Source organism: Lagenorhynchus albirostris, chromosome 10, assembly GCF_949774975.1.
Source record: "Lagenorhynchus albirostris chromosome 10, mLagAlb1.1, whole genome shotgun sequence".
Lineage (NCBI taxonomy): Eukaryota > Metazoa > Chordata > Mammalia > Artiodactyla > Delphinidae > Lagenorhynchus > Lagenorhynchus albirostris.
In genome coordinates, this window is record NC_083104.1 from 37,104,353 (window position 1) to 37,128,831 (window position 24,479).

Below are 24,479 nucleotides of genomic sequence, written 5' to 3' on the forward strand. Positions count from 1 at the left end.
GAGGTACAAGCCTCTTATATAAAATAAATAAGCTACAAGAATATATTGTACAGTACAGGAAATATAGCCAATATTTTATAATAACTATAAATGGAGTATAATCTATAAAATTTTTGAGTCACTGTGTTGTATACCTGAAACTAATATAATACTGCAAATCAACTACATCTCTATTAAAAAAAAGAAATAGGCTAGGGATATGAATGGGAAGACAGAAGCAATGAAATATTTTTTGCTTGTTTCCCAAAGTATGAGTGATCCAAATATGGGAGAAATAAAAATAGATTAAAAACTCAAGCAAATTATTCCTAGAAACTTCAGAATCACTAAAGAGCTAGTGCTTTCACCACCTGCCATTCAGCACTACAGGGAGTAAAGTTGTACCGGATGCTGCAACTGCTTGAGAGAGGTGTCGGGGCTGGCACTAGTTCAAGGGCCATGTCAATCTATGCTGGGCTTCCTGCTCTTCTTGAGGGCTCCAACTGGCAGCCTCTCTCAAGGAGGCTAGAATTAACAGGACCTCTGCACCCGCAAAGGGAAGATTTTAAGAGAGGAATGAAGAGAACAAGCCTGCTTGCAGCTTCGGGGGATTGTAGTCCTTCCCTCTGGAGCTCAGGCAAGTAAAGCCCCATACTCTCCCACCTGAAAATCCATTTTAAACGGTGATGGAAGCACAGAATAACATACAAATCTTTGCAAAACACGCAAACTTCACTAGGGCCCCATGTAAGGGTGTCCACAACAAGCAAGAGGAAACTAGGAGGGCACAAATGCTGTCCCTTTTAAGAGGGGATGGGTAAAGAGTAACACCAACAGCTCAAATTCTGCTGCTTTTATTTAAGAGAGGACCTGGGTACACACACTAAGGTGATAATCTTCCAAAATTGGTTACTGTTGTATCTGTTAACCTAAGAGAGTAGAAGACAGTAACACTGGTCCTATGAACAAACAAAAGCATGCTAGTAACCTGTATGGGGGGGGGAAATCAACACAACTCAGTTTATTTTTTCTGATGAACGCTTTGAAGCACTGAGGCTACGACCACAAACACACACACACACACACACACACACACACACACACACACAATTTCCAGGAGGATTCAGTAGTTGAGAAAGGGCTGTACACAAAGACTAGGGTTTCACAAGCAGAGCATCAGATATCATTCTGGGAAAGCACAGGAGGCAAGAGAGAAGAAAGATACCTCCAGCACAACATTTCCTCCACAAAATGCATTCACATATAACTGAAACAGTTAAATGATCCCTTCAGACTCTTACTGAGGATAAGAATTTCTGATTTGAGAGCAGAAAACAAGGTAGGTTGAGGAGCAGATGCCGTGGAGGGCAGGGCTCAATTATCAGTTCCCATACCCCAGAAAGCATCATTTAAAGTCATGCCTTGGCAAAATAATAAACGATTGCATGTCACCGACCTCCTGAATTGTCTCATTAATTGAAACCTTAAATGTTAACTCTATGAATGCAAAAGGCTGGAGAGTAAATTCTGGTCAGAGAAAGACAGGTAAAGCCCTTTCTGACTGACCACATTAGATATAAAACAAATCTTTTCCTTAGGGCCACAGAAAATGCAAAGAAAATATACATCTATCTGAGAGCACACTGCGTCTTTGCTTCTGGATTAAAAGAGTGGCTGGAACGTAAGTACAACATTTCTAAGCTGGAAGAGCATTCAGCAGTGGCTCTACCAGGACCTTACACCCCACAGGGAAACTTTATAGACCTCTACCATATATGATCACCATCAAGGAGAAAACCTCTCATCTCCTCATGTTCAATCACAAATTCTGTGCCTGAAGAAATTACCTAAATATCCCACTCTACTTCTCTCCATACCACTGTACTACCTGGTCTGGATTCTGGCACAAGCCTCCAAAGGGTCACCCTGCCGCCTTCTGATGACTCCCCCTCCAATGCATGCTGCTTGCTGCAGAAAGAGAGCTTTCTGAATCTGATCATGTCACAGTCTCCACCCACCCAGGATCTTCTAAAATACCTTAAAATGTTCTTTCTACCCTTAGGATAAAATCTAAAATGCTTAAGGCTTTTTCTGATTGCTAGTATCCAGCCTTCCTTCTGACCAGCAAGTACCTCCCTCCAACCACCTGCACCGACACACCCTCCACTCCCTGCTCTCTAGCCTCAAAAGCACAGTGCTCTCAAGGTCTCTAGGCCTTGGCTGAGGCTGTGTCCGTCTTTCCCCATTTCTTCATCTAACAGTTATGTTTTAGATTCTAATGACAATTCTAACCTATACTCTCTTTTGGGTCTCTGCTTAAAGGTTAGCTTCCAGAAAGCCCTCTCTAGGTTTCTTCCTTTTTATTTTAGTATGTGCCCAACTGCTAAGCTGTAGTGCCTATCAATATAGCTGCAGAGAGAAAATTAATAGCTGCTGCTGTCTCTCTTGGTATGTTGTTTAGGGAACTTCATTCAAACCTGGCACATTATGCTTCTGTATTCTATATTGGACCAAAGATTATTTGAAGACTTCAGAAGATGATTAAAACAATACTGAAAAACCTTCTCTTCAGGAGGGTTGCTGGGTAACTCCGAAGTCAGGGCAGGCACAGCAATTGGGGAATAGCTGTAGTCCCAGCACAGGTCTGTGGTGAGCCCTGCTAGATATGGACCCTACCCCATGCCCAGTCATGCCCAAGTCCATCCAAAACTGCTCTAGTCACTAGCTCTGCTCCCAAAAGCACTGGGGCCCAGCTCACCAGCAATGCTTGTTATCCTTCAGCTAGATTTATTCATGTTACAAATATTACCCATTCAGTCCTCGAAACAGCCCTATTAAGTAGATGATACTACATATATTCCCATTTTACAGATGAAAAAACTTGTTTCACAAAGCTATAAGCAGTAAAGACAGGATCTGAACTCAGGTGGTTGATCTGGCTCCAGAGTCCATGCTCTTAGCCACCACCCTGCACAATCTCTCCTCTACTCCCATTTCGCTGAAAGTTATGAGGGAAGAAAACAGAGTTCAGAAACAGAACCACATATATACTGTGCCTTCGTTTACAACAAAGGGTAAAACAAAAAGGTAATGCAGAATACTGGATCAATTAGATAATCATATCGGTGGAGGTGGGGGGGTGATGAAGCTTGACCCATACCTCACACCACACAAAAATCAATTCCAGGGCTTCCCTGGTGGTGCAGTGGTTGAGAGTCCACCTGCCGATGCAGGGGACACGGGTTTGTGCCCTGGTCTGGGAGGATTCCACATGCCATGGAGCAGATGGGCCCGTGAGCCACGGCCGCTGAGCCTGCGCGTCCGGAGCCTGTGCTCCGCAGCGGGAGAGGCCACAGCAGTGAGAGGCCCGCGTACCGCAAAAAAAAAAAAAAAAAAAAAAATCAATTCCAGATGGATCCTAGACCTAAATGTGAAGGTAAAACATTAAAGCTTCTAGAAGATAACAGGAGAATATCTTCATGACCTTGAGGTAGACAAATATTTCTTAAACAAAGCCCAAAAAGCACTAAACATAAAGGGAAAAAAAATGATAAATTTCACTTCATTAAAATTAAAACATCTATAGATCATCAAAAATACAATCTAAAAAAGATTATAAAACTGCAAAAAATACACAACTAAGAGAGTGAAAAATCAAGCAATATAAATGGGAAAGCTGTGTGTGTGTGTGTGTGTGTGTGTGTGTGTGTGTGTGTGTGTGTGTGTGTGTGTGTGTGTGTGTGTGTATTAAAAAGACTCACATCCAGATATACAGAATTCCTATAAATCAATAAGAAATTTGTGGAAGAAAGAAAAATGGTCAAAAACATGAGTTCAGGCACTTCACAAAAGTGAAAATGATCATAAACATGTGGAAAAGAGCTCACCTTAAGTAATTAGGGAAATACGAATTAAAACCACAATCAGATACTCCCACTCCCTGGATTGTTGGGAAGGAATGTTAAAGGCCCTACAATTCACTCTGGGGACTTCCCTGGTGTTCCAGTGATTAAAAATCCGCGTTCCAATGCAGGGGACGCAGGTTCCATCCCTGGTTGGGGAACTAAGATCCCACATGCCACGGGGCGACTAAGCCCGTGCACTGCAACTACTGAGCCCGCATGCCTCAACTTAAGAGGCTGCATCCTGCAAACTACAGAGCCCACGTGCTCTGGAGTGCACGCGCCACAACTAGAGAGAGGCCTGCACACCGCAATTAAGAGCCCGCGTACCACAACGAAAGATCCTGCATGCTGCAACAAAGATCCCACGTGCCGCAACTAAGACCCGATGCAGCCAAAAAAGATAAATAAAATAAAATGTAACATGTATTAAAAAAAAAAAGTCACTCTGAACAACTGGGTCAATGTCTGACATGCTCTTCTGATGCAGGTTTATAAAACAATCTTCGGCCCCCAGTGCACCCAAACTCTCTGCCCCTTTGTTTCCCTAACCCTAGCACACAGAAAAGGAGGACAGGAACAATTATCAAAATCAGCACTACTTCATTTCTAACATGGAGGTCACCCTAAACTCTGACATACACTATTCTGAAAAATCAGTCCAACAACAGATATTCAAGTTGTCTCAGGAAAAAGTGACACAAGTTTCTGGGGAAGAGGAGAAGGAAGAGAGAAATACAGAATAAAAAGAAAAAGATTTGGCTTGAGGGAGTTCCTGCAGTCCAGTGGTTGGGACTCCACACTTCCACTGCAGGGGGCATGGGTTTGATCTGGGAACTAAGATCCCACATGCTGTGTGGCGCAGCCAAAAAAAAAAAAAAAAAGATCTGGCTTGAATCTGTAATTTAAGGAATGCTGCTTTTCCTCTATGTTGAGAACAAAATGCTGAAATGCAATAGAATGCTATTAACACTGTCTTGCCTGTCTTAGTGCATTCGGTCACAGGTCTAACTGCTTCCCCTTCCCCCGGCTGATTCATAGCCCTTTTGTTTTGGTGATTCCTTTTTGTTCCTAAAAACATGCCCATTCTTCCGTCTTCATCCAGAACAAGAGAACAACAGATCTAGAATTCAGGTTGCAGACTTTTCATTTTGTGGAAAAGAACCTAAAGGCTCATCACGGACTTGCCCAAGATCACAAAATTTAGATGAAGATGGTTGCCTTGTCTTGTGGGGTGTTCCTCTCTCTATCATACACTAAAGTGCTTAGGCAAAGGCTTTCCCAGACCACAGTTACAGCTTGGCTTTAGCCAGTGTGGACTGCCCCCAATCTCTCCTGCACCATCAATTTCTCCCTCCCTACCTGATCAGTCCCACTGGCAAAAAGTTAAAAAGATAAAACCTGTTTTCCACCTGTTCTTCTTTGAGTCCCTATCATTGCACTGAAATTGATCAAGGCCACCAAGGACCCCCACACTGCTAAATCCAACGGTCAATTCTTAGTCCTCATACTACCAGGACTATTGGTTGCCTTTAACTAACACGGTTGATCACTTCCTCCTTGAAATGATTTTTTTTTCCTACCTGGCTTCCATAACACTTTTCTCTTGGGTCTCCTATTACCTCAGTGACCATTTCTTCTCAATCTTCTTTCCTAGATCATCCTCATTCCTTCCCTGCCTCTGCTGCCAAGTGCTTAGTTGTTCAGACCACTTCTCTTTAATTTCTCTTATTCCTGGAATAATCTTATCCTGTCCTGTGATTTAAGTACCATTCATATACAGATATATCCCACTTTTTAACCTCCAATGTAGAGTTCTCCCGTGAAGTTCAATTTGATAGTCAACTGCCCTCTGGACATCTCAACTTGGAGGCATAAGACATGTCAAACTTAACATGTCTTCAAAACCGAACTCCTCTCTGTCCCCAATCTGTACCTCTCCCCTCATCTTCCTAAGCTTAGAAAATGGCATCTTCAAGTTGTTCAATAAAAACTTGGAATCCATCCTTACCTTCCCTCTTACTCTGACACAATCTATATCGCTTTCATTAACAAGTTCTATTGGCTCCATCTTCAAAACATATCCAGAATCCAACTACTTCTACCACCTCCACCAAGCCACCATCCCTCCTGCCTGGAATTTTGCAGTATCCTCCTAATTGACCTGCCTGCTTTTGCCCTCAGCTCCTTCACAGCCTGTTCCTTACATATCATCCAGTGTGATCTTTCCTCCATTTAAACCCTCTAATGGCTCCCACCTCACAGAATAAGACCCCACACAGTCTGACCCCACGGCCTCTCTTCTACCACCCTCAGCCTGGTACACTCTGCTTCAGCTACCCTGGCTCCTTGCTGTTTTCTCCACACACCAAGAAAGCTCCTGCCTTTGGATATTTGCTCTTGTTATCCTATCTGCCTGGAATGCTCTTTCTCTAGACAACCACCAGGCTAGCTCCCTTATTTCCTCCATGGCTCAACTCAAAAGTCACCTAATCAAGTAAAGTCTTTCTTGACCAGTCGACATAAAAAAGCATCATCCCACATTCCCCTTTCTTCATAGCACTTAACACCTTCTGACATACTGTTTATGTACTTATTTATCATGTCTCAACCTACTAAAATGAAAATCCCATGAGGAGAGGCATTTTTATCCCCTGCTGTATTCCCAATGCCCATGACCATGCCTAGTCAAAGAGTAGAAGCTCAATAAATATTACTGAATTACTGAATGCATTCCTTTCCCTTGCCACTCTCACATACTGTATTGTTCTCCTGGTGCCCCATGCTCTTTTGAGACCTGCCATTCTTTTAGGCACTAATACTGGGCTACATAGCTTTTTATGCAAATTTGACTCCTAACAGACTCTGTTAGGTACCTTTCTAACAAGACCTTGATTTCAGATAATGAATGTGACCAAGTCTACTCTGATAGTCTTGTAAATAAACGGTGGTCTATGGGCTGGAGAATAGTCACTTGGATTCACGGATAGATGAATAATCTGATTTGCTGGATGTTAATGGTTCATCTAAAGGGAGGTCTCTAGCAAAACATAAACAGGTTCTATTCTTAGTTCTGATTCCATTGTCCCCCATGACTTGGATAGCCAATAGAGATGACAGAATCTGTTATCCAAGCAAAATAAAAGCACATGTCAATACAAAGGCTTATACATGAATGTTCACAGTGGCTTTATTTGTATTAACAAAACAAAAGAAAAAAAGGAACTCCCCCCACAAAAGAAAGAAACCCAGGGAATGGATAAACAAATTGGGGTATACCTATACAATAGAATACTACTCAGCAATGAAGACGAATGAACAATTGATATATACATGTGGATGAATCTTTTTTTTTATAGATTTATTTATTTTGGGTTTCATTGGGTCTTCATTGCTGCTTGCAGGCTTTCTCTAGTTGTGGCGAGCAGGGGCTACTCTTCATTGCAGTGCGCGTGCTTTTCATTGTGGTGGCTTCTCTTGTTGCGGAGCACGGACTCTAGGCACGCGGGCTTCAGTAGTTGTGGTGTACGGGCTCTAGAGCGCAGGCTCAGTAGTTGTGGTGCACGGGCTTAGTTGCTCCATGGCATGTGGGATCTTCCTGGACCAGGGCTCGAACCTGTGTCCCCTGCGTTGGCAGGCGGATTCTTAACCACTGTGCCACCAGGGAAGTCCCACACATGGATGAATCTTAAAATAATTATGCCGAGTGAAAGAAGTCAGACTCCCAGAAAGAGAATGAATATACTATATGGCTCCATTTATATAAAAATTCTAGAAGACATAAACTAATCAAGGGCAGAAAGCAGAACAGTGATTTCCTAGGGACAGTCCCCTACTGGAGAACCGGGAAAACAGCAGAGAAATCAGCACAGGTAATGAAGTAAAAAAATACCAGAGGAAAAGAAGTGGGACATCTGGCTTTTCCTTGCAAACTCCATAAGAATAAGGGTAGCAGACTTCCCTGGTGGCGTAGTGGTTAAGAATCCACCCGCGAATACAGGGAACACAGGCTCAATCCCTGGTCCGGGAAGATCCCACATGCCAGGGAGCAACTAAGTCGGTGCACCACAACTACTAAGCCTGTGCTCTAGAGCCTGCGTGCCACAACTACTGAAGCCCGCACGCCTAGAGTCCGTGCTCCGCAACAAGAAAGCCACCACAATGAGAAGCCCGCGCACCGCAACGCAGAGTAGCCCCCGCTCGCCACAACTAGAGAAAGCTCGTACGCAGCAACAAAGACCCAACGCAGACAAAAATAAATAAAATAAATAAATTTATTTTTAAAAAAAAGAACCATGAGAGGCAAGCAAGACAGTCTGATGATATACCCTCACATCACTATCTTCTGTTATTTCTACTCATTCTACTATATAGACGGGAACTGCAGAACTAGCTGTGGGGAGACTCCAGCTGAACAAGCTGGCAGTGGATAGCAGAAGATGCTGTTGTGGGGGGTGGGGGAGTGAAATGGTAATTTCCTGCCAGAGGTAAACTGGAAATGGGGTAGAAACCTCTAGACAGTTTAAATGACAGAAAATTGATCCCTGAACCATATGGCAGCTGTTAGGATGAATGAGAACTGAAGACAGTAACATCAGCAAACGAAGAGGACAGACGCTCATTCTCCTGGAACCTGGAGAATGGCAGGAATGCATCTTCCTAGGCTCCTGAAGATCCAAGCAACGACGATCTAGTGCAATGTTCAGGTATAAAACTGAATACTGGTGTGTTATAAAAAGACAAAAACTTTATTCCTAGGTCAACAGGAAGCTTACAAACAAACAAATCCTATGCCATGAAAGGTTAGAATTAATTGAGAAGCTGTGTGGCTGGCCAGATGACCTAACCTTAGACTAATGATGAAAAGGAAAAGTCCAATGCCACTTCAGCAAGTTGGGGACAAAGGAAGGGTGAGCCAAGCAAACCAAATAGGAGCCCAGAAGGGGTCCACCAGCTACAGAGGGGCAGTTCTCTCCCAGTAGGAGCAATTTATAGTCACTTGAAGTAGCTAGGAGGCAGAGCAGCCGTGCAGGAGATGCAATAAGCTTTCTGGAGTTGTGAACCCATCTAATAATCTCTCCTCAGATAACTTCCTCATCTTCACAGAAGCAGGATTGTGAATGTAACTTAGGAAACTCACAGACCACTCACGGTTATCCTCACACCCATCTGTGGCCACCTGATGGGTCCGTGACCACCAGACCACCTCTTTGTCTCACCACAGGAACTCTGCCACTGACTCCCTCCATGACTTGAACAAGCATGCTCCAGTCTCAAATCTTTAGACCTAAGTCTGCACATCATCAAAGACAAGGTGAATACTAAAGGTCCTTCCAGCACTAAAGTGAGGCTTATATAGAGGAACAACAAATTATTTCCTGGGGAAGAGCATATGAGTTCATTGTTGCTATGTTCCAGTCTTTGCCTTCTCATGATGGATGATGACCTAAGAAATCCAACTGCCAACACCAAGTTGTCTCAGCAAAAATTCTATTAGAATAAAGATAAGGCAACCTCTGTCACTCACTAGAGTCACTCACCATCCAGCAGGTCTTCCTCGTCACCCCTGCCATGCTCCTCCACTGCCACCTCCTCCTCCTCCTCCTCCTCCTCTTCCGCATCCTCCAGCTCCACGTCTGGGTCCAGGTCTGGATCGCTCCCTGAGGCGGATTCGTCTGACATGGCTCCCAGAGGTCCTCAGTGGACATTACCGTCTCATGGTCCACTGCAGGGATCCTAGGAGGAGCACAAGAGGCATCAGAATCACCAAAGGCTTCACTTAGGAGCATGAATTTTTCAAAGAGAAAATGTCAAGGATGAATTCCCTGGGAGCTTTTCTAAGCAGGTCAGCTAACCATACCCAAATCTCAACCTTCCCCACAAGGGCACTGGCCGTAAGACATATTTTGGTGACTCTCTGCCCAGCTCAAGCTTCTCTTAGCTGCTTCTTTGGTCCCTTTAAGATATTTTCTTGCCCAAACGCCCTATACACCTCAGAATTCCCATTTGTTCGTTCGTTCATGCATCAACTGTTCCCTGAGCACCAACTCTTTATATCTCTATATATACATATACATGTATATATAATCACAGGCACTGTACTAGGCTTTGGGGACACAGTAGAAAGAAGAAAAAAGTATGTTAGAGGGTGTTAGTTGGCTAGTGTGTGCCAGAAGGAGCTGTTATTTTATAGAGGGGGAACAGGGAAGTTCTCACTGAGCAGAGGCCAGAAGGAAGAGGGAGCCACACAGACATCTGGAGGGACTGAGTCCAGGCAGAGTGAGCAGCAAAGGCGGAGCCCTGGAGCAGGAGTAACTGGGAGTGCTCAGGGAATAAGAAGTGGGCCCTGCCTTGGAGCACTACAAGGAAGATGGTCCACTCTCCAATCACCTGAATAAAGCGCTTACAGGCAACTGGCTATTTATCACACTGTCACTCCTCCCAAATACATAGGTAGCCTCAGGCTCCCCGTGGCTCAAGAATACCCCTGTGCCCACATCTCTGTTCTCAGGCTCTGCCCTACCTCTTGGCCCAGTTCCACCTCCATTTCTTCCAAGAAGCCTTTGTCAACTGCCCCAGTCTTCTGGGATCATATTCCCTCTTCTGAACTCCAGTAGCCATGCTAACCATGCTGACCTTCACCAAAGGCTTCATATGAGCTACCTGGCAAAGTGTTTGCCTTCTTTGGTTTCTCACCTCCTGACCCAACAGTAAGGCCCTAATGGCAGGGATTTAGCTGGGAATTGCTTCTTTGTATCCTAAACCTAGAAGCATGTCCTATTCATTCATTCATATTCGCTCTCTCTCTTGCCAACCAGCTCTATTACATTTACTATGTGTCAGGCACTATGCATGTCTGTCTGTTTCTCTCTCCACTTTACTATATTAGCAAGATCATTTCTTCTTGAGTGGAAAGAAAAAACAAGACAAAGAAAGTTAGACGGACTGTTTTGTGACAAAGCAAATATTGCAAAATATTAACATGAAGATTCAACAATTCTTTCAATTTTTTGGTATACTTGTTTTATTTTAATAATAAAATGTGGGGGAGAAGGGCACAAGATAAATAATCCTTTATAAGACAAACTGTTGTAGACAACCACATCCAGAATCAGGTCATCCTAAAATTCCTCTCATCTCCCAAAATTAAAAAAAAGAAGGAAACACAAGTCTCTAATTATTCAACACAAATACTATTCCAGAACTGGAATCTCTTATTAAGGTCCAGACACAATTTGAAACAGAATTTCTATGTTCTTCCGAACAGAAACAGAAACAAAACAAAGCAAACTGGATCCTTTAGAATTTTGGAAAACTGGAATTTAAGTTTAAGACTGCTCAGTTAGGGCTTCCCTGGTGGCGCAGTGGTTGAGAGTCCGCCTGCCGATGCAGGGGACACGGGTTTGTACCACCCCAGTCTGGGAAGATCCCACATGCCGCAGAGTGTCTGGGCCTGTGAGCCATGGCTGCTGAAATAAAATTCAAATTTTTGCATTAATAACACACTTCCAAAAACATTTACAAACGGCATTAAGGTACAGGGAAGAAAAGTGATCCACAAATAAATATTAATATAAATAATGCTGGATTTCCCTGGTGTCGCAGTGGTTAAGACCGCCTGCCAATGCAGGGGACACGGGTTCGAGCCCTGGTCCGGGAAGATCCCACATGCCGTGGAGCAACTAAGCCCATGCACCAAAACTACTGAGCCTGTGCTCTAGAGCCTGTGAGCCACAACTACTGAGCCCATGTGCCACACTACTGAAGCCCGCACGCCTAGAGCCTGTGCTCCGCAACAAGAGAAGCCACTGCAATGAGAAGCCCGTGCACCGCAACGAAGAGTAGCCCCCGCTTGCCACAACCAGAGAAAAAGCCCGCATGCAGCAACGAAGACCCAATGCAGCCAAAAATAAAATAAAATAAAATAAGTAGTAAAAAAAAAAAAAAATATATATATATATATAAAAATATAACTAATGCTGAGCTACCATTCACTGACAAAGCAGATTCCAAGTCTCTGAAGGAAACCTATATCTTTAGTTCATTAGGCTTTAGAAAGGAAGTAATAAATCAATTAAATATCAGCAGGTTTAGAAGTGAAATTTATTTCTAAATATTAGTATAATGAAAATTCATCAGCAACTACTCTGTGTTTGGAAGTCAATGTTCATAATCAGCATAAACCCCCTGTTTCATTCTCGACTGCTTAATAAGTGTTTTGCTTACAGTGAGCCTGGCTGATTATGGAGTGGCTTTTAGAGAACAATTTTTAATTAGCAAGTACCTTTAGGTAATCTGAATTCCTGTCATTTTAGAGAAGAAATTGTGTGGTGATGGAAGAATAACAATCACTGAAAGGTCAGCAATAACAATGAAAAGCCTGTAAACCCCCAGTTAACAAACATCTTCAAAACAACCTCAGTCCCAAGCTCCTGACAGACAGAAGCAAACATCAATTAAACATTCAACAACCACATATATTACACTATGAAAGACATTGATCCAGCCCCCTTCTCAAAACATTTTAAAAACAGAGGAAACTTTAAAATAGTACCCAGGCCATCAGATGCCCATAACAGAGAAGAAACTGGAAAGTAATGGATTTCTTAAGTCCCATCAAATTTGGTTTTTCTCTTTCCTTCCCTTCCATGAGCCACTAAATTTCTTTACATAGAGGACACAATGAATTCTTTTCTCAGCTCTTTAGAACCATACAAACTACTTAAGGGGCAGGTTTTGCTGTTACTGATCACCTTCAGAAAAGCAACAAAGGGAAAATGGCAGAGGAAAAGCTGATCTTGGGGGGCAGCAGCACAGTCAATTAAACTTTGTCTCTAAGGGGTTCCACCCACCCACACAGACACTTCCATGTGGGCACAGCCTTTCAGAACACAGGGAAGGCAGCCCTGATTCAAAAAATTAGCTCTTAGCATAACTGATAGACAGACGTGAGAAAAAAGTTGATAAGGAAGAAAATGCATCTCCCCATTTGCTCCTCATCCCATGTGAAACACTGCTTCAACCTCCAGTGAAGAGAAGCTCTGCCTCTAAGACACAGAGATACTAGGAGAGTGATCATGGGTGTGTTGCACCTTAATAAGGACCTATATTCCTACAAAGCAAATTCTGGGACTCAAATTCTATTTTAATGAAATGGGAGAACTAGCTATTTAAAGGAACTCCAAACAGAACCACTCTGAAAGGTAAATATTCAACCCCTAAGTAATATGTTAATTTCTACAGTTTAATATATTGGGATTGCTAAAAGGAGGCTATAATTACGAAGAAACACACAGCCAATCCCAGTCAAGCCTCTCAAAGCAATCTTGAGAGTGAAGGAAAAGGGTCTTCTGCCCTGCTAAATTAAAAGACCACACCTGTCTGTAAAGTGTTGCCTGACCAAGAATCAGCAGAATTAATCATGTGGGCACGGCCCTTAGACTAACCCCTGGCAGGGAGACACACAGGAGGAAATAAACACACAAAGACACACACACACACACCAGAGGGGAGACAGCAGAAGCAAGAAGAACTACAATCCTGCAGCCTGTGGAACAAAAACCACATTCACAGAAAGATAGACAAGATGAAAAGGCAAAGGGCTATATACTAGATGAAGGAACAAGATAAAACCTCAGAAAAACAACTAAATGAAGTGGAGATAGGCAACCGTCCAGAAAAATAATTCAGAACAATGATACTGAAGATGATCCAGAACCTTGGAAAAAGAATGGAGGCAAAGATCGAGAAGATGCAAGAAATGTTTAACAAAGGCCCAGAAGAATTAAAGAACAAACAGAGAAGAACAATACAATATCTGAAATGAAAACTACACTAGAAGGAATCAATAGCAGGATAACTGAGGCAGAAGAACGGATAAGTGACCTGGAAGACAGAATGGTGGAATTCACTGCTGCAGAACAGACTAAAGAAAAAAGAATGAAAAGAAATGAAGACAGCCTCAGAGACCTCTGGGACAACATTAAACGCAACAACATTCACATTATAGGGGTCCCAGAAGGAGAAGAGAGAGACAAAGAACCAGAGAAAATATTTGAAGAGATTAGAGTCGAAAACTTCCCTTACATGGGAAAGGAAATAGCCACCCAAGTCCAGGAAGTGCAGCGAGTCCCATACAGGATAAACCCAAGGAGAAACATGCCGAGACACATAGTAATCAAATAGGCAAAAATTAAAGACAAAGAAAAATTATTGAAAGCAGCAAGGGAAAAATGACAAATAACATACAAGGGAACTCCCATAAGGTTAACAGCTGACTTCTCAGCAGAAACTCTACAAGCCAGAAGGGAGTGGCATGATATACTTAAAGTGATGAAAGGGAAGAACCTACAAACAAGATTACTTTACCCGGCAAGGATCTCATTCAGATTTGATGGAGAAATCAAAAGCTTTACAGACAAGCAAAAGCTAAGAGAATTCAGCACCATCAAACCAGTTGCTCTACAACAAATGCTAAAGGAACTTCTCTAAGTGGGAAACACAAGAGAAGAAAAGGACCTACAAAAACAAACCCAAAACAATTAAGAAAATGGTCATAGGAACATACATATCGATAATTACCTTAAACGTGAATGGATTAAATGCTCCAACCAAAAGACACAGGTTTGCTGAATGGATACAAAAACAAGACACATATATATGCTGTCTACAAGAGACCCACTTCAGAACTAGGGACACATACAGACTGAAAGTGAGGGGATGGAAAAAGATATTCCATGCAAATGGAAATCAAAAGAAAGCTGGAGTAGCTATACTCATATCAGATAAAATAGACTTTAAAATAAACAATGTTACAAGAGACAAGGAAGGACACTACATAATGATCAAGGGATCAATCCAAGAAGAAGATATAACAATTATAAATATATAGGCACCCAACATAGGAGCACCTCAATACATAATGCAACTGCTAACAGCTATAAAAGAGAAAATCAACAGTAACACAATAGTGTGGGACTTTAACACCTCACTTACACCAATGGACAGATCATCCAAAATGACAATAAATAAGGAAATACAAGCTTTAAATGGCACAAGAGACCAGATAGATTTAATTGATATTTATAGGACAGTCCATCCAAAAACAGCAGATTACACTTTCTTCTCAAGTGCGCACAGAACATTCTCCAGGATAGATCACATCTTGGGTCACAAATCAAGCCTCAGTAAATTTAAGAAAATTGAAATCATATCAAGCAACCTTTCTGACCACAACGCTATGAGATTAGAAATGAATTACAGGGAAAAAAACATAAAAAACACAAACACATGGAGGCTAAACAGTACGTTACTAAATAACCAAGAGATCACTGAAGAAATCAAAGAGGAAATCAAAAAATACCTAGAGACAAATTACAATGAAAACACGACGATCCAAAACCTACGGGATGCAGCAAAAGCAGTTCTAAGAGGGAAGTTTATAGCTATACAAGTCTACTTCAAGAAACAAGAAAACTCTCAAATAAACAATCTAACCTTACATCAGACTCCCTGACTTCAGACTATACTACAAAGCTACAGTAATCAAGACAATATGGTACTGGCACAAAAACAGAAACATAGATCAATGGAACAAGATAGAAAGCCCAGAGATAAACCCATGCACCTATGGTCAACTAATCTATGACAAAGGAGGCAAGCATATACAATGGAGAAAAGACAGTCTCTTCAATAAGTGGTGCTGGGAAAACTGGAGAGCTACATGTAAAAGAATGAAATTAGAACACTCCCTAACACCATACACAAAAATAAACTCAAAATGGATTCGAGACCGAAATGTGAGACCGGACACTATAAAACTCTTAGAGGAAAACATAGGAAGAACACTCTTTGACATAAATCACAGCAAGATCTTTTTTGATCCACCTCCTAGAGTAATGGAAATAAAAACAAAAATAAACAAATGGGACCTAATGAAACTTCAAAGCTTTTGCACAGCAAAGGAAACCATAAACAAGACGAAAAGACAACCCTCAGAATGGGAGAAAATATTTGCAAACGAATCAAGGGACAAAGGATTAATCTCCAAAATATATAAACAGCTCATGCAGCTCAATATTAAAGAAACAAACAACCCAATCCAAAAAATGGGCAGAAGATCTAAATAGACATTTCTCCAAAGAAGACATACAGATGGCCAAAAAGCACATGAAAAGCTGCTCAACATCACTAATTATTAGAGAAATGCAAATCAAAACTACAATGAGGGGGCTTCCCTGGTGGCGCAGTGGTTGAGAGTCCGCCTGCCGATGCAGGGGACATGGGTTCGTGCCCCGGTCTGGGAAGATCCCATGTGCCACAGAGCAGCTGGGCCCATGAACCATGGCTGCTGAGCTTGCACGTCCAGAGCCTGTGCTCCTCAACGGGAGAGGCCACAGCAGTGAGAGGCCCGCGTACCGCAAAAAAAAAAAAAAAAAAGGCATCATCAGAAAATCTACAAACGACAAATGCTGGAGAGGGTGTGGAGAAAAGGGAACCCTCTTGCACTGTTGGTCAGAATGTAAATTGATACAGCCATTATGGAGAACAGTATGGAGGTTCCTTAAAAAACTAAAAACAGAATTACCATATGATCCAGCAATCCGACTACTGGGCATATACCCAGAGAATGCCATAATTCAGAAAGACACATGCACCCCAATGTTCATTGCAGCACTATTTACAATAGCCAGGTCATGGAAGCAACCTAAATGCCCATCGACAGACGAAAGGATAAAGAAGATGTGGTACATATATACAATGGAATATTACTCAGCCAAAAAAGGAACGAAATTGAGTCATTTGTTGAGACATGGATGGATCTAGAGACTGTCATACAGAGTGAAGTAAGTCAGAAAGAGAAAAACAAATATTGTATATTAACACATGTATGTGGAACCTAGAAAAATGGTACAGATGAACCAGTTTGCAGGGCAGAAATTGAGACACAGATGTAGAGAACAAACGTATGGACACCAAGGGGGGAAAACTGCGGTGGGGTGGGGATGGTGGTGTGCTGAATTGGGCGACTGGGATTGACATGTATACATTGATATGCATAAAATTGATGACTAATAAGAACCTGCAGTATAAAAAAACAAATAAAACAACTAATACTAAAAAATTAACACACACACACACACACACACACACACACACACACACACACACACACACACACACACACACACACACACACACACAGCCTTTGTTCACAAAGCAGCCCAAGCCTGGAGAGTCCACACTGAAAAATGCAATCACACACTGCTTCACCATTGCAGGGCAGCCTGTGAAATTTCAGAGATGTCTTTGTGTTCCTCAGCAGCATCCTGATCCTGCCTTTGATAAAAACAATCCATTCCAAACTGCCATGTCCTCATTAATTTTTGTGACCTTGAGTAATACTAAATTTCCTCAAATGATCTCAAAGCAATTCAACAGCAAGTGCCACTCACACCTTTTTTCCATTAAGAATATAAACAAAACCATGCACTTATGCTAATTTACAAGGGGAGGAAAGTTTTCAGAGCATGAAAACATTCAGCCCAAAACTTTAAGCAACACCCCTTCAAAGAAACCCATTAGTCAAAGAATTTACAATTAATTCAAAGGGGAAAAAGAGTTCAGTTCATATATATTAGTACTGCCTGGGTATCTACAAGATTCTTCCAATCTGCTGTGAGAGATCGACTGTGGAGCTCTAAAGTTATTTCAAAACACCTTTCTTGTGCAAGATAAAGACCTGATGTGTACTTCAAACTTCCACGTAGCCTAAATGCCTTTTGACTATCTTTCAGTTACTTAAAAACACATTTAATACACATAAGCAGCCACAGAGCTAAACTGACAAGAGATCAAAATATTTTATTCAGAAACCTAAAGACACTTTTGGCAATTAGAAAATTAAGACAAAATAAGGAAGGAAAGGTGAACAAACATTCAAGACTCCAAGGAGCAGGGCCACAGGAGACAACTCCCAAAAGGCAATGCAGTGAGGCCAGCACCAAGCACAGCAGAGGTACTGAAGCCAAGTTTAAAGAATCAGTCAAGAAACCTAAATTATAGTCACAGCTCAATGGGAAACTAGCTGCATTACCTTGGGCATATCAGTTCTCCCACAACTTCCATTACCCCTCTTACTCCAGCCTAGAAGAAAGATGGGCCTGAGTTCATCTTTAAGACCCCTTCCAGATTCTATGACAGCAGTTTTTAAAGGGTGGTTCCCTCAGGTCCTGAGGGTCCTCAAGACCCTTTCAAGGGAGCCAGAAAGTCAAAATCATGCATGGGTTAAAGAGCCATTCAAAGTGCAAGATAGATCAATGGATTTTAATGTAACAGAATACAAAAAGTTCCTTGATACGGTTTCAAAGTCTCTGTAACAATTAACCTTGAAGAAACTACCATTTTTCGGCGTTTCGGTATAGTACCAAAGAATACCCACAGTGGGGCTTCCGTGGTGGCGCAGTGGTTGAGAATCTGCCTGCCAATGCAGGGGACACGGGTTCGAGCCCTGGTCCGGGAAGATCCCACATGCTGCAGAGCAACTAAGCCCATGCGCCACAACTACTGAGCCTGCGCTCTAGAGCCCGTGAGCCACAACTACTGAGCCCGCATCCCTAGAGCCCATGCTCCGCAACAAGAGAAGCCACTGCAACGAGAAGCCCATGCACCGCAACGAAGAGTAGCCCCCGCTCACTGCAACTAGAGAAAGCCCGCATGCAGCAACGAAGACCCAAAAGCAGCCAAAAATAAAAAATAAATAAAACAAAGAATACCCACAGTTATCTGAAAAGGATATTAAAACACTCCTCCCTTCTCCAACTACATTCTTCATGTACTTTAACAATACAATAAGTCAACAACAAAACAGTAAGTCACAACAGGCTAAATGCAGAACCAGATCTGAGAATCCAGCTGCCTCTATTCAGACATTTTCAAATTTTCGAATGTAAAACAATGATACCCTTCTAATTTTTTTGTTTTGGAAAATATAGTTATTTTTCATTTAAAAGGTTATTTATGCTAACATAATTATTTTATTATTTTTAAATGAATTAATATTTTTTTATTTCTCAGTTTTAATTTCTAATACAGCATATATTGACCAATATAACCAATATAAACAAAAGTTCTTTGGGGTCTTCAATAATTTTTAAGAGTAAGTTTGAGAACTTGCTCTCCTAAGACAACAAAACTCTAAGATCAATGGTCTTTTCCCCCAAATTTTCAGGTATCACAAAGAAAGAAAAATTGGCGTTTTTTTTTTTTTAATGTAACGAGCAGAGGACCACTTTACATGAATATCATAAAATACTCCATACCATATTCAAATAAAAAAACACAAAATTAATCTGATATATAAATGATATACACAGGTTATTTTATAAATGTAATTAACCATCAAGGGCAAATTTTCTCAATAACTTAAGTTAATACTACATTTGCAAAGTCAAATTTTCACTTTTACCACTGAATCTCTGCTATCCACATCCTGTTTAAAATAGCCAAGGGCTGAGGTTCCTTGTGTACACTGCCCCCCTCGTAAAGCTTCCCTGGCTTATGCCCTTCATCCAAGAGGTCTCTGAGAAGCACATCCCTGCAGAGCCAGTCCCAGGAGTTCTGAATAAGTAGGAGTAAAGCCCTAGAAGGCCACTACTGAGGGGAGCAAATGAAAGATTCATTTCATTCTCTATGGAGGCAGCTGAAAAAAAAGAAGAGGGAGGGGTGAGAAGAGGGAAGGAGGCGGGGGGAGGGAGAGAATAAACAATTGAGCTGGGAAGATGGGAGCTAAAGCAGGGATGACAGCTTTGGCTATGAGAAGCCTGTGCGACATAGCCACTGCTCCCCAGAGAAATCTGGGCTCTGAAAAAATCTCTCTCTCTCTCTCTCTCTCTTTCTCTCTCACACACACATACACCACATATGTTAAAACATCAGATCTGTGTAATATGAGAGTGGTTAAAAAAAAAAAAGGTAAGATCCCTGGATCTCTAAATACAGGGGATGAGGCAAGAGTAAAAGCAATTCTGGCTAAATATGTTACCATTCAACTTGTGAGTCCTGTATCTCTTTCCACACAGCTCTAACTTCTTAAAACAGGGATTTCAGAGATAAGGGCCAACTTGGCAGGGGCATGGATGGCCCACTTTCCCTAGGCTTCCTGGAGCCTAAGCCAGCCCTGAGTCCAGATCACCCTAAAAGCAGGTCAGGTTTATCTACTACATGGCGAGACTGAAGAGGCTTGGAGAGAAGCCAAATCATGCTTGGTGTCCCATCCGACTCCCCCACCACAACCATCTCCACTTCCCTCACCAGTCTCTTCCCCTAGCCCTCTGAGACCCCTCCCTCTCCTAAGAGTTCTATCATAAAACCACGGAGTTCAGTCTGGATGCTTCAAACCCAGACAACTACAAGCTGTGCACAGAGAGGATGGTTTACCCTTCACAGCCCTGCAAACATTCAGCATGAACTTTGGTAAAGACTTCGCTGTATCTAGTCAACCTACCCACGAGACACAATCCTAAAAAGCTCTATGCAAGTAGCATTTCATCAAATCAGAGCTTTTAAAAATAAGACTATAGCAGGGACCCTGACATGAATCCTTCTATACTATAACTAGCCACTAACTTTCTGAATTGTTGCTGATCACTTTAGATTTTCAGTTATTATTTCTTTTAAAATAATTATACCTACATCATATAGAGGCTGTATACTGTGGGTTTTTCCTAAATTGGTATCTACTATAAATAAAAGTAATAATGGATGACTACTATTTTGCAATATATATTCACATAATTGTATTTCTATGGCTACTCAAGTTTCTCACTTTGGCTTTGTCAGTGACATGGGTACTCTGTGCACTTAGCTCCTTAACGACATAGGTAAACTCTTATGGCTCCACTTCTCACGGTTCTAAAATGAATGGTAATGCTAGTCAGGTGTAGACCCCTTATGGTGCCTATGGCACAATACAAAAATATATCTGGTCTTTGCCCCTGGTTCCTGGCACAGAGCTCCCAAAACCCTTGGAATTTTCTGAGTGATAGGAGTGTCTTTTGTTATTCGTACCAAGCCCCTTTTGACCAGACCTGAATTTATGTTAATGAAGTAATTTAGGGTGGGGTCCCTAGAAAGCCTCAGGATAGGACTGGTCACCAGTAAGACCAAATGACTAGAAGGAACTTTCAGTCCTACCCACCAGCCTCCAAGATGGGGGCAGGGAACTGGAGATTAAATTTTATAAAAACTCCTGAACACTGAGATTCAGAGGGCTTCTGGGTCAGTGAATACATCGAGATGCTGGGAGGGTGGAACCTGGAAAGGGCACTGAAGCTCCACAACAACCCCTGCCACCCCATACCTTGCCCTATGCATCTCTTCCATTTGGCTGTTCTTCAGTTGTATCCTTTAAAATAAACCAGTAAACATAAGTATATTCCTGGGTTCTATGAGTCATTCTTGCAAATTTTTGAACCTAAAGAGAGGTTCATAGGAACCCCTGATTTATAGTCTGTCAGTGAGAAGTATGGGTAGTCAAGGACTTGTGACTGGTATGTGAAGTCAGGGCAGTCTTGCAGGACTGAGTCCTTAACCTGTGGAGTCTGTACTAACTCTGGGTAGTTAGTATCAGAATTAAATTGTTGAACACACAGTTGGTATACAGAGAATCAGAGAATTGGTTATTGATGCTGGAAAACATCCCAATGCCACAAGGATTTACAAGTGACAAATCACAGGAAAAATTTATATCTGCAAAGAATAGAAAATTTAAAGATCCATTATTTCTTGACTTCCCACATGCAAAAATAAATTGTGGCACTTACTTCAATGCAACAGGTAACCTGTACCTTTAAACTACTAAATGTCACATTTCCAGTTGACTTATATTAGTAATTACATGATACACAAATTTGTAAATGGGAATCCACAATGGGTTCACCTCCTCAAATCACAAAGGAAGAAAAGAATCACAGATAAACCAAATCTGTTTCTAACACCGCTTTCCACATTTTCAATGAAAAATAAAAACTGATTATGAAATTTAGGAAAAAACTAGCAGAACCAAGGAGGATCATTTAGTGACCTAAGCAATTTAAAATGCGTATAGAAAAAAATAATTAAAAATTAATAAAATACGTAGAGTCTAACCATCACCTGTCTATTAGATACCTCCCTTGGCCAACACACCCCCTCCGACAACCAAACCTATTAGTAGCTACTAAAATGTGAAAGAATTGAATTACACTAATGAGTTCCATTCAAACACAATGCCTTGACTCTCAAGGTGGCATCATCCTTCTCTAGAATGCATGAGGAAGTCAGGATCAGAATGAGAATTGGAATAATCCTAGGACTAACTGTGCACATCCTACCACATATGTAAAACAATTCTCTAAGAACTGTTTCAGATTAAAGGAGACTAAATGCAATGTGGGATCCTGGATTAGGTCCTGGACCTGGGGAAGAAAATAGCTATAAAAGCCAGTACTGAAGACAATAGTTGATGCAACTGAATATGGACTATGGATTAGATAATAGTATTGTATCAGTATTTTATTTCCTGATTTTGAGAACTGTTCTGCAGTTATGTAAGGAAATGTCTTTAGGATATACATGAAGTATTTAGGGGTAAAAATAAAAATATAACCTTCTAAAAGACAGTTAACAAGGACTAGAATAAAATCATGTTTCTGGTTCTCCAAAGATTTAAACACTTAACGAGTACAAAAATATCTTATTTCAAAGTACAGATTTGAAAGATTACCTAGCTAACTATTCTCCCTAGTTAATCAGTAACAAATAAGTAACAAAATTCCTTTCCTTTAAGACACAATAACTTAGGGTTAAAAAGGCTAATTAAGCCTCCCAGCATCCCCATGAACAGGCAGTCTACTCCTGCTAGGGAGTAGACTTCTCTCCCTCTTCCCCTGAGCCCAGCAAGAACTGGATCCATCTCTGAGGCAAATCTCACCTGGGTTCCCTCTGGAAGGCTCTAGGTCTGATCAATGTCATAAACAAATAGCATGCCACAGCCAGGTAGAAAGTGGACTCACTGGCTTGCCCTCCCTCTTTGTGTAGATGTGGCCCAGTTTAGAACAGTCTTCCAAGGAAACTTATGTAAGCAATCTAGATTATGTGTTTCACTGTTACTTTATGGCCAAGGTTATTCAACCTGTGCCCAGTTCTTAGGCTCTTACACACACACACACACACACACACACTCTCTCTCTCTCTCTCTCTCTCTCCAACATTGTAAAAATATGTAGTTTAAGATTCATACCGCTGAACCAATCATGAGAGTTAACTTAAAAGTTGCACTGTAAGTCTCTCTCTAGTCTATCACTGGACATAAACACTGAAGAAACCAGTGACATCTGAATATTAGCAAAGATAAGTGGGAAAGAATGTGTGCACCTGACCTAAAGCAAATAAAGTAGAAAAAAGGCTTCTTCTTTCAAATTAATACTCCTATAATGTCTCTGGGGAAAAAGCATATGGAGTCTGGACAAAACTCAGGCTATAGATTTTGCAAGTAAGAAGAGGATCGGCAGGAAAACCTCATTTCTGTAACCAGAAAATAACGGATGCTAACCTTTGGGAAAAAGGGCCATCTGTCAAAGACTGGAAGATGACCTGTGTGTGTGTGCATACCCAGTCGGGTACATCCCATCACTCTTCAGATAAAGATGCTATTCCATAGAGACAAAGCCAAACTTCAATATACCAAATGAGACGTGATATAATGAAGAGACCAAAATAATTCACACAGGGGTTTTATGGCCAGGAGATATTGTCATGATAGTGGGGATGAAGGGCAAAGGCTGAGATGAAATAAAAGCTTGAGGAAATATTTTAAAGAAAAAAGTGGCTGAAAGTTATTTGGAGATGGGCTTCCCTGGTGGTGCAGTGGTTAAGAATCTGCCTGCCAATGCAGGAGACACAGGTTCAAGCCCTGGTCTGGGAAGATCCCACATGCCATGGAGCAACTAGGCCCATGTGCCACAACTATTAAGCGTGCACTCTAGAGCCCAAGAGCCACAACTACTGAGCCCATGTGCCACAACTACTGAAGCCCATAGGCCCTAGAGCCCATGCTCTGCAACAAGAGAAGCCACCACAATGAGAAGCCTGTGCACCACAATGAAGAGTAGCCCCTGCTCACCGCAACTAGAGAAAGCCCACGCACAGCAACGAAGACCCAACGCAGCCAAAAGTAAAAATTAATTAATTTTAAAAAAAGAAAGTTATTTGGAGAAAGAATGGTCAAAGGGAAAGGCAGAAGGGCTAGCATTTTATTCAGGCCAAGCTTAGGTACCTTCTGTGATAAAGACACTGTGCCAGGCACTGTGGGGGTGATATAAATATATGCCTCAAGAAAGAAAACTCAGATGTAGAGCAAGAAGCCATAAGTCTCCAAAACAGAAACAACAAAACTCATCTTTGGACACCAAAGATGTCAGTAGCATTTGAATAAATACCAAATGCCAAATCAAATCGAATCATAATTTAAAATTATATCCCTAATACAAAAATGAAAAATGACATTATTGTCCCACTAGGAAATTTATGATGCATTTTTCTCCCCTACATAAACTTATG

At 41.6% G+C, this 24,479-nt stretch overlaps 1 protein-coding gene across 1 annotated transcript in view; it reads right to left on the reverse strand.

Annotated features, from left to right (window-relative positions):
- The window catches only part of RAD54L2 (RAD54 like 2), an 86,756-nt gene that overhangs the window by 39,936 nt on the left and 22,341 nt on the right, over window positions 1-24,479 (reverse strand). Inside the window, exon 4 of the mRNA XM_060164022.1 lies at window positions 9,422-9,617. Within this exon, the coding sequence (XP_060020005.1) occupies window positions 9,422-9,563 (142 nt within the window). The 5' untranslated portion in view covers window positions 9,564-9,617. The remainder of the gene's footprint in view (window positions 1-9,421; window positions 9,618-24,479) is intronic.